The 14464-nt window shown below is 28.9% G+C and overlaps 1 protein-coding gene across 3 annotated transcripts; it reads left to right on the top strand.

Annotated features, from left to right (window-relative positions):
- The first annotated feature begins 14 nt into the window (after positions 1-14).
- On the top strand, positions 15-14389 carry LOC132941093 (15-hydroxyprostaglandin dehydrogenase [NAD(+)]-like). 3 transcript variants are annotated; one of them, XM_061008969.1, is made up of 8 exons: positions 15-405; positions 462-661; positions 1259-1382; positions 5079-5209; positions 5477-5614; positions 9664-9722; positions 9821-9914; positions 13778-14389. In XM_061008969.1, the coding sequence occupies exons 2-8, from the start codon at positions 566-568 to the stop codon at positions 13904-13906; spliced, it is 771 nt and encodes a 256-aa protein (XP_060864952.1). In that variant the 5' UTR covers positions 15-405; positions 462-565; the 3' UTR covers positions 13907-14389. The 3 variants fall into 3 exon arrangements, with proteins under 3 accessions (XP_060864952.1, XP_060864953.1, XP_060864954.1); XM_061008970.1 differs by having other exon boundaries at positions 15-393; XM_061008971.1 differs by having other exon boundaries at positions 15-370.
- Positions 14390-14464: the final 75 nt, after the last annotated feature.

The following is a 14464-nucleotide window of genomic DNA, read 5'->3' on the forward strand; positions in this document are numbered from 1 at the left end:
TCCGTTCCGAAATACTTCGGTCCTAGTACGTGTGCCTACCAAATAAAATATCCACGTAGTCAGGAATTAGCTAACATTTTTTATTCATAAACACTATAGATGGGCTACAAGTCACAGCCATTTCAAATTGCGCGTGATACACCTAAACCTAATAATTCCAACTGTTTACATACAATAATTATTAGTCATTGTAATATTATTATATGCAACAATATTGTATTATAACTTAATGAGAAATCCAACAGTCGACGTAGATAGACGAAACTTTCCGACGAGAAATTCTGCGGACCAGTGAAGGACTTGCAGCCACCCAAGTGTTGCATCGCATCGTTATTATTCGTCGGGTGGACGACCTCGCGTTCGTCTCGAGGTACAATTTTTACCTTCGCCCAGGTATTGTAATAGGTAACTATAACTAATTATATATTGCTTTTGATATTCACCTGAAATCGAACAAATAGTTACAACCGTCGGACGGCGTCCGACGACATAGGCGGTATTGGATGTGCTGCACGCCCTCGTGATATTATAAAAATATTTGTCGAGCAAAATCGTATGATATACGATGTCCGGACTTGTGAATCAGGTAGCATTGATCACCGCAGCCACGTCAAAAATTGGATACGGGTATGCCAAACATCTGCTCCAGAAAGGCGTCAAGGTGTGTAATATAATAATATTATTATGTACACCAATTACCACCGGGTATTGGGTGATTTTTTTTTTACAGTAAATAGGTTAGGTATTGTATATCGAACAGCGTAAACGCGTTATATTTAAATACATTTTAGATTCTGAGCGGAGCGATTAATGTATAATGGTTTTAAATTATTCCAAAAAAAAAATTACTTCCAATCTTCAAATATTTTCTGGTACCAAAGTGGACCTAGTCAATGCTGTGTGTGTGTGTGGGGGGGGATTAGAAGATAAAAATATATATTGAATTATTATTATGTATATATCGTATAGGATTATAGAAATACAGTGCACGCAGCGTACAAAGATTTTTATTTTCAACTTACACCTCAGTTTCGTACTTAGCCGAAACATTGGTTTTTTTTTCGGTAGGAGGATGGGGGCATTCATTTTTAGTTTTTGCAGAACTAGAATACTTGTCACCTGCAGTTGCTTTATGACACCATTGTTCATAAAAACAATTTCGGGGCCCAAAGTGACCCCCTGCTGGCTACGGTTAATTTAGTTAAAATAATAATTATGACGTTCCTATTCACCGAGAACACCTACATTTTACAATTAGGTGGCATTATGCGATGTAAATTTGGAAGACTGTCAATCGGTCGCCAAAGAATTCGATAATACGTTTGGTGATGGAAGTACTTTGGCATTGGAGTGCGCCGTTGCAAATCAAACACAACTTGAAAGTGAGTTTTTGTAAATAATTCAGTTTAACTATACTGGGTGATTTTTTAAGCATGCCAATTTTTCCCTTTAATAACTCATCTATTTTATACAAATTTTGATTTATAGAAGTTAGTCCTTTGTAGAAGTGTCCCGATGTGATACAAACATCTATTTTAATATATTCTAATTAAATTAGAATCCCCTTTTTTATTGCAAATTATTTAGTGGATGATTGTCTTGAAAATGTTGATGTATTTTAATCAAAATTCTAATGAGTACTTCCTGAATTATTAAAATGTATATAGGTAGGTACTAAAAATTATAATCACTATAAATTATTTATTTTAATAGATCAACTATAGTAGGTAATTACTAATTATTAAAATTTTAAAATCATTTAAGCCCTCATATTAACCCTCTACTTAACCCATTACCATGGACAATAATAATTATGTCAATATATAATAATATATCCTTAGTACACAAAGTTATCTAACTCAAAAACTATTCATTCAAATATTGATTCAGATAATTACGTAAAATTTCTCAAAAAAATATTTGAATAAATGAAAGAAGGGGGTTCCTATTTAAAAAACAGAAATGTGTATTTTCACAGGATTAACATTTAGTGGTACAAAATTTTGAATTAATCAAAAATTAGGGTTTAAAGCGTAAGGTATTAAAACATTATTCCAAAAATTAAAATTTGATTATTCATAATTTAAGCGTTCAAATAGCGAGAAGACTTAAAAAATCACTCTGACTCTGTACATGGTGGAACCTATATATATATTTAATATTCCACCTGTATTTGTAGGGGAGGCCAGAATCCTAGGCATGTTTGTAACATAATACGTGATAATAATATATACAATATACTAAAATATATTTTAGTTTTGTTTAACGTGACCTAATTTATAATCAAGCACCAAACTACCACGGTATTTATATTTGATTATAGTAATTACCTGCGTATATTGTTAGACAAATATATATTATTAGTATTATTATTAATATTAAAACAATCTGCAGGGTTGTTACAGACCAGAAAAAACTAAACCTAAATCCGCAGCTGTGTTGTATTAAATAGGAACAATTAAAAAGTAGGACCGTATTTAATAAGTAAGAATTTAAGTACCTATTTAGTTAACCTACTTAATCTACTCAATTATTTTTCAATTAAAAAACTGTTCGAATCATCAATACGTCATATTCAATATTATCTTCTCGTACACCTAGCCTGGAAACATGTATACAATTTAGTAAAAGTTAAAAAGTTAATTTTTTTTTAACTTAACTAGTTAATTATTTTTGTTTTTAACTTATTAACGTATTCAGTTATGTTATACTTATGTTTATTGTTGTAACTAAACTTTTTATAATTAATGATCATTGTCGTGTAGTTAAGTTAATTTTCTATTCGATTCATGCGTAATCAACTACAAAATACTGACTTCGATTTTGGTTATTTATTTTCGAATTATATATTATAATAATCTAATTTTTTACATAGCGTGTTGCACGTCTTGGTAAATGTTTGTGTATACCAAATACTATCGCAGTTTATGACTTAAAAATATTGTACCTTGAAAAAAATTAACTTTTTTTAACTGAGATAAGTTTATTTTATTTTCTATCTTAACTTTAAACTTATCTAGTTAAATTTTTTTTTGTTAACTTTTAACTTAACTGGAGGCAATTACCCTATAATTGAATTAACTTAACTTGCTGCAGTTAATTATTTTCATTAACTTGCCCACCTTTGACAATTTATATATATATATATGTTCATTAATATATAAATATTATATATATTATATACATCCACCATGATTGGAATTTGTTGATGTTCTGTCTTCTGTTGCTTGCAGCATATAATATGTGGGTAATAAATAATAAATATTATACTCGACACTCGTATTTAGGTTAGCGCAAACGAAAATGTTTTCAATTTTTTAGTTTTTTGTTGAAATAATATGTTTTTCCTTACCTATATAAATTAAATGTTTGAAATCATTTACCTAACATAGCAATTGGCTTTAAATTATAATAATACAATTTTTTTTTTGTATGAACTTACTTATTATAATCCCAGGTAAATATATTACATAATAATTGCTCTGGTGTCTTACATGGGATAAATAAAAATGTAGAAATTTAATAAAATAAAATGCATGTGGAAAAAAGCATAGATAATACAGCTGGAGAAGAAGAATACATTTACCGGGCAAAATACTTATTTTTGTTCTTATTTCGCTATTATTAATATTATTTTTAAAACGATTAAGGATTTAAGGTTTTCTTACCAGTGGCCCCAAAAATGTGATTTAATCAGGGACGCGTAAATAGCCTCTGACGATATTTTTCAGGAATGGCGTGTCTGAAATTGAACTTAAAGATTTTATTTATAACACTTAATTGGATTCCTAAGAACACTCAAAGAATTGAGAACTCTAATACCAATCAACAATACGAAAAAAAAGAGATTAAAAAAAAATCCAGTTATCCCCGCTTGGTAATTATTTACCCTTAGATAATAGATATAGACTGACTGCGTTGTATATACCTACCTTCAACAGATTTATAAAACTAAAAAAAAAACAATAAATATGTGCAGTGTCAGTACTCGTCTACTCCCCTTCAACCGTTAAATCCAGTACACCCTTAACTTTTTATTTTGATTGCACTTTTCATCAGCTGCGGTTGCGCACTTATTCTTTTTTTGACCCGACTAATTACAACATGATTGCGCCCCGTCCCTTTTTACCTGATAAAATCACAATACAATTGTGCCCCAAATGAACGTATAAATGTATAATATGCGTTATACCTATATAATTTAAATACAATAGTACAATACATATTTTCTATACGTGCATTCAAGAGCTAATTATTAATTCACAATTTTCCTTCCCAATTATACTGTAGACCTATTGGGACCGATGACGAAATAATGACCATTGTTGGCTTGGTTAAAATTTATTTATTTTTCAAATGTTTTTCTCTAAACGTTGAATAGAAAGTATATAAATACTATAATCAGTATCTACTCGATAATCAATATTATTTTTTTGTTCATATAAAAATAAAACATATGAATAGGTATCATATTATTATAATATATCATTTAGTCATTTAGAACAAAAATATAATAGTAAGTGAATTATTTTACAAAGTATATTCATATTTCTCACATATACCAATTAGGTAGGACGTAGGTAGGACAATAGGACATTATATATATATATATATATAAATATTATTTAATATGTATAAGTGTATGTATTTTAGTCTATAATACTTGATTCTTGTCCGGAATCTTAGGATGATATGGTGTAAAGTTTGATATTGTACAAACGTTTTGGGTGGAGGGTCAATATGTGATTAACCGAACAGAGAGTACGCAGAGGCACGTTCCTTACATGGGTTCAGGTTCTCTACGCATTATAGATATTATGAATGTGTAAATGTTGTGTGTCCAATACGTACCCTGGTTAGCCAACTTCTGTACTTTACCCCCCCCCCCCCCCCCTCTTAAAAAATTTAGCCCTGTATCCGCCACTGGACATTTATAATTTTATTTTGTTTGTTTGTTTTTCTATATATTATACATATAGTGCCATACAATATATACACATAATATATAAGCCTATTGCATTATAATGTCGTACAAGCTGTGATATTATTTCTGGACTTTTGTAATGTATTTTTTGCAGACGCCTTCATTTCGTGCATAAATCGTTTTGGGCGACTAGACATCGTCGTTAACAACACGGCGGACATGGAGCTCGACGTATCAATCGACGATCGGGACGAAATGAACGATGCGATCATGCGTGTTCACTATGTAGGCATATCCCACCTGCAAGATATTAATAATTATTGTGTATTATAAATAATGATCGTGCACGACCACACGTGCAGTGGTGGATCCAGGAGGGGCAAAGGGGTCAGTTGCCCCCCCCTAAATTAAGCCCTGGATCCGCCACTTCACACGCGTACGTATTGTCTGTATACCTATTGGCCCACATATCTGGGTACATATATGGGTTCACAGCACCGTCGTTGTAGGTAGGTACTCATATATAATTATACGATTGACACGTGATTATAGGGTGGAGTGGTCAGTGGAACGCTTCTAGCAATCAAGTACTTGGGAGCCCCGAACGGAGGCAAAGGCGGGACGGTGGTGCAGACAACGTGCTGCGGGTCGGCGACAAACAACGTTGTCGGGTACACGAAAGTGATCGGTGTAAGTTTATTGAGATGCAGTGGAGTATTCATGGCGAGGGGGGAGGGTGGATCGCCCTACCCATGAGAGTTGAACCTTGGTTTATTTTGTTGTATGTATTAATTTGTATTTACAGTAATTGTACCTCTAGGTACTCAGGTAATCTAGTATATAATACAATATTGTATTAGGTACTCTAATATCTAATACAATATTGTAAAATTAGAATAAATTAAAAATATTACTGTAAATAAACAAAACTATATCAACTACCACAAGTTGTATTTAAAAAATGTTTATCGCCTTCTCATCCATTCTGATAGAGCTCAGACACGCGGCTGTCTAGTCCGTTATAGGTACCATTTTTATTCTGTGTAGGTACTTATATATATTTATAGGAAGGTACCCATTATGTAGGTTGCAGGTACCACTAAATAATTTTTGATGGTAATACTGATATCGGCGTACCACAGGGATATTTTGTGTTTTTAACGCTTTTAATTTGGCCGTTTTGAATTTAATTGAAAACGCATATTAAAATATTAGTCATTACTCATTAGAAGGCTCTAATAAAAAGCTAGAATTAAATTGAAAAATCGTAGAATATTTTTTATAAATATACCATATTCACATATTTGCTCATCTTAATGTCAACTTTTTCAAAATCACAGAAATTTAATTATAAATGAGTGTTGTGCGTAGTGCGTAAAAAAAAAAATCAACTGTTTGTACCTATGTAATACGCTATAAAATTTCGTTATAATAAAATATAATGATTATAATTATGATTCATTAGGAATTTAAAACTCTCTGCGGTTTTCACGAAATAATTCATATCTGTGGAAAATAGGGGTTTATTTTTTGAGTTCAAAACTAGGTAGGTACTATATTATTATAAAGTATACCGTGTGATACAAACTATAACGATAATATATAACCAGAGGTGTCCAACGAGATAAGTGCTACAGCAGTACAACCACGCCAGTTATATAATAAGAGCGAAAAAAGGTTTATCACAAATTCACAATGGAAGCATTAGATTAGGTCACGGTATATTCAACTCGTTCTTGTATAATACCATTATATTATCATTTATCATGTTTGTCGTCATAGTTCGGTCCGCAAAGAATTGAAAATATGTAAAAACGTATAAATATTAATTTTATTTCCATGTAATTTATAAATCAACTATGATATTATTTATTCTATGAAATAAAAATTTATTTCAAACAATCCGAGGAAGATAAAAAATAAAAATTTAGGTATTCAAACAATTTCAGCATTTGTCCCAACTCGTATTCAAACTTACATATCTAGGTATTATTTTATTTTTTCGGTACTTAAACCATTTGAATATATTTTTGATACGAATGTAAAATCTAAGAGAGTGAAAATAAAATTGATGTCATGTTATTACGATTTTGATTAATATGAAGTTTAAAAGTGCAAATTTTTGTTTATTATTTTGATGATTTTTTTTATAAAATTCTTTTCATTAATTTTTCTGCTTTTTATAAAAATATATTTTAGATTCTGAGTGAAACGATGAATGTATTGATTTTACTACAATGTGTGTTTTTTTATTTTTGTGTCTGTTATCACCTTTTAGGGCAGTAAAAATGATTAGATTTTCTTCAACATTTTCTTTCCTTAGTTTTCAAAAGCGCCATGAAAAACAAAAGAAAAATTAAGGAAAACCGGGTATTTCTACGCTAAATCTGTTTTTGAGAAAATCGATTTTGGTTTTTGGTGTAACTCTAAAACAAATGACCGTAGGCACATAAAATTTTGACTGAATGTTTATATTACCATTTTGTATACACCATACAATTTACAAAATATTTTGACTTTTTTTGAGCTGTTTACGGCCATTCACAGTTTTCAATTTTTTTAGTTTTTTTTCCTATAAATATCAATAAAATTTTATCTGTTGAGTAAAAAAGCTTGAAAATTTAATAGAAGGCTCCTAGGTTATTGTTTCAAAAGCAGATGAAAAAAATTAAAAATCCTTAGTCACAGTTTTTATTTATAAGCATTTAAAGTTCAAATCTTGACAAAATACGGAAAAATCACAAAAATTGGCAAATTATATTAAGTTGAGAATTCATAAAAATTTTTCATTTTTAAATCTAAGATTTGAAAATGTAATATAAGATTATTCATAAGTTTGTCTATCTTTATAAAAAAAAAAATGTCTACAAGAAACTTAAATTCAATTTTTATGAGCGTCTGAAATTTATATTTTTACAACATTTTATATTGACTCGATTACTCATGTAACAATTTTCTTATTTTATTGTAATTAAAAAACGAATGACTGTAGATACTTGAAAATTTCACTGAATGTTTATATTAGCATTTTCTATACACCATAACATTTTGAAAATATTTTGACTCTTTTTGAGCTGTTTACGGACATTGTCAGTTTTCAATTTTTTTAGTTTTTTTTTCTATAAATATCAATAAAATTTTATTTGTTGGGTAAAAAAGCGTGAAAATTTAATATAAGGCTCCTGATATATCATTCTAATAGCAGTTGAAAAATATTAAAAATACATAGGCACAATTTTTTTTTATAAGCATTTAAAGTTCAAATTTTGACAACATTTATCAAATTTATAATTTATTAATTATTTTGTAGTTAAAAATGTATAAAATTTTTAACTTTTATGGCTAAGGATTGAAAATTTAAAACAAGGCTCCACGTAAATAGGTTATATATAAATTACTTTATTCACAATAATATCATCAAATATACTTGGTAATATCATAGGCTGACTGACCGTTTTCGCTCAGAATCGTTTTTCTTATACAATGATATTATATCAAATTTAACACCATCCATTACAGTGACCCAATTGTAACCTACTGTACAGCAGGGCGTAGACATCCACTTATCCACCTTTTTTTTATTTTGAGATCACCACGATCCTAAGCCACCAATAAAAACTAATTGGTTATAATAATCATCGAAAGTTATTGCTAGGTACTTACTCATTGCAGCTATAAATATCTAGTATATTTTATAGCAGAATAAGAGGAAAACCATGGACATTTTGAGGGATGGTATATTTTTATCAAAACATTTTTGGGGAAGGGGGATTAAAATTAAAATTCATTTTTTTTGCTTATTTCAGTGTTTTTAATGTAGTTATTATTGAGTGCTTTTTAAGGGCTTATTTTAATTATTTCAGGTGCTTAAATCCCAAACCCTCTTTATTACATTGTACATTTTATATGTGTTTACTTTTTGAACGTGTAACATTAATGCTGCAAAATTTCTGTGCCTATGAGATAAATATTTTGACCTAAGTATAGTTATATATGTACGAATTAGTGTACCTACTACAGTAGCATGTATACATTATTATACATAGTATGAAATATGAATGATGACTCGATGCCGACCAAAGTATAAGTAGTCTTACTTATGTCTGTATATTGTATATGATGGTATAACCTTCAGTAGTATTTTAAATAATTATTAGTAGGTAGGTAGGCGTTTTTTTCAATATTTGTTTATTACTAACGCCAGGGCCGTATTTAGAATTTAGGCGCCCCGGGGCACTCATAAAAATATCCCGTATAAAACTTCAACTAAAATTCCAATGATAAATCGACAATACAATATATGGGAAAAAAACATTTCAATATTTAATACAATCATAATTTATTATTCCAAGTTGGTTGGCTAAATTCAAAAAAAGAAATGCATAAAAATTTACCACCCCCCAAAATTTCACAAGGGGGGCATTGCCCACCCTAACCCCCCTAAATACGGGCCTGACTAACGATGTGGAAGTTATAAATAAATAATATAATATATATTATAACCACGTAATGCATTTATGACGTATGTGTTTTTTTGCATAATATGAATTTATTCAAAAATAAAAAAGTGTACGCTTGACGCTATTGTTAATGCAAAAAATTAAAAACAAATTTATGTTTATTTTCTTAGTGAAAATACAGTTAGGTACCTATACATAATTTGATAATTAGTTCTTTAGGTACTTTCTTTGTACGTATTATTTAAACTTTAAATAATTTAATATTTTTTTTCCTTTAAGGACGTACGGAGTTCACATCACCTAAATATAAGAACTATGGCATTATGTCCAAGAAATGTGTAAGGGTACTATACTTTATTTTTTAGTTTAAGCAACTAATGATTAAATAATAATATTGGGTTCAGTAAAATTACAAGTTTTTCTTTCAATTTTTTAGATCTGATAATGTTGGCGGAGCTTTAATTTATATTCTGGAAAAAGGTAGTTCTGGTCAATATTGGACTGTCGAAAACGAAGAAACACCGAGACTGGTAAAGTGATGGCCTATATTTTATGTTAAAACTTAATCGATTTTTTTGTTTTATATAAATATGTTTGACATAATGTGATTTGTGTTATTAATCTTATTTAATATTACTAAAATGGTAAAATTTTAGCTTAGTGTTTATTTAATACATGTCTATGAAACAAAAAAAATTTACGATCGTATAATTATTATTAATAGTTATTAGGTATAGTTGCTTAATAAATATGGATATTTTATAAAAATATATTATCAGACAATTTTAATTTTCACATGGCATGACCCATTCTTTATTCCATCATTCACAATTGTTTATTTCATAGTAATAAATAATAACCTTAAAAAATATTCTTTACATTTCTATTGACATTTTTATCTCGGTTATTTCGACTAATTCAACTTTGGAAATTGACCGATAAAGTTGTTTATTTTTGTATTGCAGTTAAACACTGTCCATTATATTAAACGATACGTGTGCAATCGCCAACTAAACGAATTTATAATAAAACGCGTGTAAATGATTTGTATTTGCAGAATTATTCTGACTATATTTTATTTTACGTCTGATTATGCAGTCAAAATTACAAATATAAATTTATAAACGCGGTGACTGATACCGTATTGGCCGATATCGTGTAAGACCTCTGGGAAGCGATGAACAATTGAAATATAAACTAAAACCAAACCGAAAAGAACCTAGTCTAGAATTCAATAATCCAAAAAAAAGATTGGGAACTAGTTATTTACTCACACAATTCAAAATTATTATATTTTTAGTTCCTTCGATTTAAAAATGTTTGTTATAACAGTTATTAATATTATGAAATTACTACTTAAAGATGTAGAGATGAAAAACGAGTTTGTTATATTTAAAAAATAATTTAATTTTTAGTAATATAACTATTTTTTTTATATATAAACGATTATACCAAAACCAAAAACAAGAAGTTTTCAATAAAATAATATAATTAAGAGAACCTGCGACTGAACCAGAATCTAGGTTAAAAGCCGGGCCGTATCTAAACATTTTCCTCCCCTAAAAAGTTATTTCTTAAAATGTAAGGAACCTATTATTTTGGGTAATAAATGTGGTTTGATTTTGAAATTTATTTTTTTGAAAACCTTTGTTTTTCTTTGAGTTAAGAACAATAATTGAAGCTAACAGAATTAGTCGGTCGGACTTAGTTTCAAAGTTATACACGAGTTTGCGAATTCCCATCCGTCGGGGGTTTTTTTTATTAAATTTCTTTATTAACAATATAATATTCAGTAAGTACAATAGGTAATTTCTAATTTCACCAAAATTATAAAGATAAACAAACTCACATTTATAAAACATTTTTTAAGGTTTTGAAGTTTTTTTAATTTTATTACTTCTACAGAAAATTTGACCGATTTTTTTTATACTAACATACTTTAAGCTTAATATATCATTAAGCATGGAAAACACAATTTTGAAGAAAAAAATTCACGAAAATCGGTTTGCATCTAACAAACTGTATTCCTTCTAATATTTCATATTTTCATGTATTACCTATCTCTTAAATCTCTAGGAAAAACAATGTTAAATAAACATATTATACTTTTTATAAAAAAAAGTATAGGTAAGTAAAATAAAAATGAATACAATATTACAATGATTTCTTTATAAGCATTTCATTTTTTTTATTTTATTGTGAAAAAAGTTATTGCACATATTAATTTGAAAGAATCTAGATTTTTTATACAGCATACAATTTTAAATTTTTTTTGACTTTTTAAGTTATTTATAATTAATGTAATGTGTATGTGATGTAAATCTATAAATACATTAGTTGTTTTAATTTCAAATAGCATAATACATTGATAATATATATTACTTTTATTAAAATAATTTAAATTGTAAAAGTTTTAATAATTAATAAGGGAACAAATTTTCGATCACAACATTTTGGCTCCCAGGGCAATATTGTAGCCAGTGCCATCCCCCTCCTAATTGTGAACCTTTTAATACCTGTATTTAATAATTATATCCTATATTTTCAATAAAACAAAATTAAACCTAACCTTACTTGTCTAATGGTGAACAATTAATTGTATTAATATATTAGATATCATGTAGTACGTATATTAAAACAATATACGACTGCAATGGAAAGAAACGATTTGATGTAAAATTTTACACCCACACACGGATGACCACGACGTATATAGGTAATAATATAGGTATATTAAACGAACTTTAAGATATCTCAGTTCTTGGTATAATACTATATTAGTGTTAAGAAACATAATATGTCCGATTAATTTTGGAGGTAGGTTGTAGGTATGTATAGGAAATTGGAGGTATATTATATATACCTACACAGAGTGTAACAGAAAAGCCTAAAAAAAAAAATATAAAAATTGATACCTTAAACGTAAAACAAAAATTATGAAAATTATACAGAAAATAAATAATTTAAGAAATATACTATTGTTTCATTAAATTCCTAAACAGAATATTTTGAAAAAAGTAGGTATTTCTGTACACTCTCTATATACAATTTCAAGCGAAAACTAATATAGGTACTAGTGTTGATATATTAATCATTGTAATACACTAAATACTAATACGTTTAATTTTACATTATGCATAATAAAAGGCAATCATACTACATGTCCTCAGAAATGGACATTGAACATCTTACCAAAAAACCATAGGATTGCCTGCATAGGTACCCATAATAATTGCGGTATTTTGAAGCAAATACTAATTATTACAAATTGAAAATTTAACGCAAGGGTTCTCATAAAATGCTTTAATCATTGATCAAAAATATTAAAGATACATTGACAAAACTATTTCTTAGTTCATTTAAAGTTGAATATTTTACAAAATTCATCAAAATCCTGAAAAGTCTTAAATTTTTTTCAGTTAGAAATTCATAGAAGTTTTCTTTTTATAGCTTATATTACAATTATTATTAACATTCATTATTATTTTTATAATGCACATTTTGGTTTGAATGTTCTTTGAGTAAAATAAGAAACATATATTATAGATAGACTGCATCTGTTATAGTAGACCCTAGTTAGTTGCGTTGTAAAAATATTTGGATAATATCATATTTTCATTTTCACATGACATGTGTATTGTATGAAAACGTAGAGCGTAGCTACATTCAAAATATTTTTATGTGCGTCTGAACAAATGATCTGATTCAAATGATTTTGAATTAAAAACTCATAAAGCGTTTCTTTTAATGTTTAATACCTAAAGGCACAGGGCGGGACGCGAAGGCAAGTCGTACAAAACGAGTACTGGCCACCGGCGGCTTCGCTCTCGCATCGTAAACGTTGTCACGACAACTTTTGTCTTTTGCGTACCGTGTCACCAATGACCACCATACACAACGTCACGTTATTTATTTATTTGTAATTTAAACGGGCTAAAAGCCCAATACATGTTTTATTATATGTGTATAATTGGTGAAATTAAATATTATTTTAAATAAGTAAAGTATAAATCGAAAGAAAAACAGTAAAAAATAATAATATTACAATAATTTGAGAAATTGAAACATAATATGTGACTAATGATAATATAAATTAATATAATTACAAAAATAGTTAAGGTGAGATTAACTATAATTAAAAGAAGTAACAATTAGTATATACAGTGTTAGACTCAAACTTAAACGTTATTGAATAAAGTAATATCATCTGCAAAGATACAATTGAGGGTATGCTACTTATGAGCCCTGCTTATAATTCCTCATAATATAAGTTTGTTTTCGTTTTAATTTTTTATATATGTAAGTACCTTAATTTATATTTAATTTACTAAACAAGTTGTATAAATAAGATAATTATTTACTAAAATATTTTTAATTTTGTTAAATAATTTAGATGACATGGTACGCAGCGGCAACCAGTACAAAGTACAGTCTATACTTTTGTCAACCACCACCACGGGCCACGACAGCGCGAAACCGTCGACTCACCCACTGCGCCGCAAAGGCACATGGCGGGACGTAAAGGCAAGTCGCATTAAAAGAAGTAACAAGAATACATATAGACATATAGTGTTGGACACAAACTTAATCGTTATTGCATAACGTAATATCACGACCAGTCTTGCCCTAAATATAAAAGTTAACCGGAGAACCTACCACCCGACCACACTCCACCAGTCAGTCTTGTCCGACCAACGGTGACGTGCCGTACTGTCATTTATTGTGTGCCACAACTATTGTTTTATTTTCAACAACTGTACATTCATACACCATTATACCAACAACTTCATCCCGGAGCATGGACCACCCTGTTCAATATCCGATAGTTTCGTGAGTCGGCTGTCAGCCACACATTTTTTATTCTTTATTGTTTGTGATACCTTGTTATTATATCGGCTGTTAAAGCTCAACTGATGTATGTTATTAACGGTTCAAATATTTCTGTAAAAAAATCGCCAGAGTAAGCGTTGAAAGTTTCAAATAAATAAAGCATTTCGTCGTTTAAATAAACTATATAAATCGTTTTGTGTACTTCTTTCACCACCACACCACAATCACGACCAGATTGTCATGGAAGGAC

Source organism: Metopolophium dirhodum, chromosome 3, assembly GCF_019925205.1.
Source record: "Metopolophium dirhodum isolate CAU chromosome 3, ASM1992520v1, whole genome shotgun sequence".
In the NCBI taxonomy this organism is placed as follows: Eukaryota; Metazoa; Arthropoda; class Insecta; order Hemiptera; family Aphididae; genus Metopolophium; species Metopolophium dirhodum.

Bases quoted from the DNA above. Each gene is read 5' to 3' on its own strand.
- LOC132941093 (XM_061008969.1), top strand. From the start codon at position 566: ATGTCCGGACTTGTGAATCAGGTAGCATTGATCACCGCAGCCACGTCA. The intron at 1,383-5,078 runs GTGAGTTTTTGT...TATTTTTTGCAG, and splicing joins AAATCAAACACAACTTGAAA to ACGCCTTCATTTCGTGCATA. The intron at 5,210-5,476 runs GTAGGCATATCC...ACGTGATTATAG, and splicing joins CGATCATGCGTGTTCACTAT to GGTGGAGTGGTCAGTGGAAC.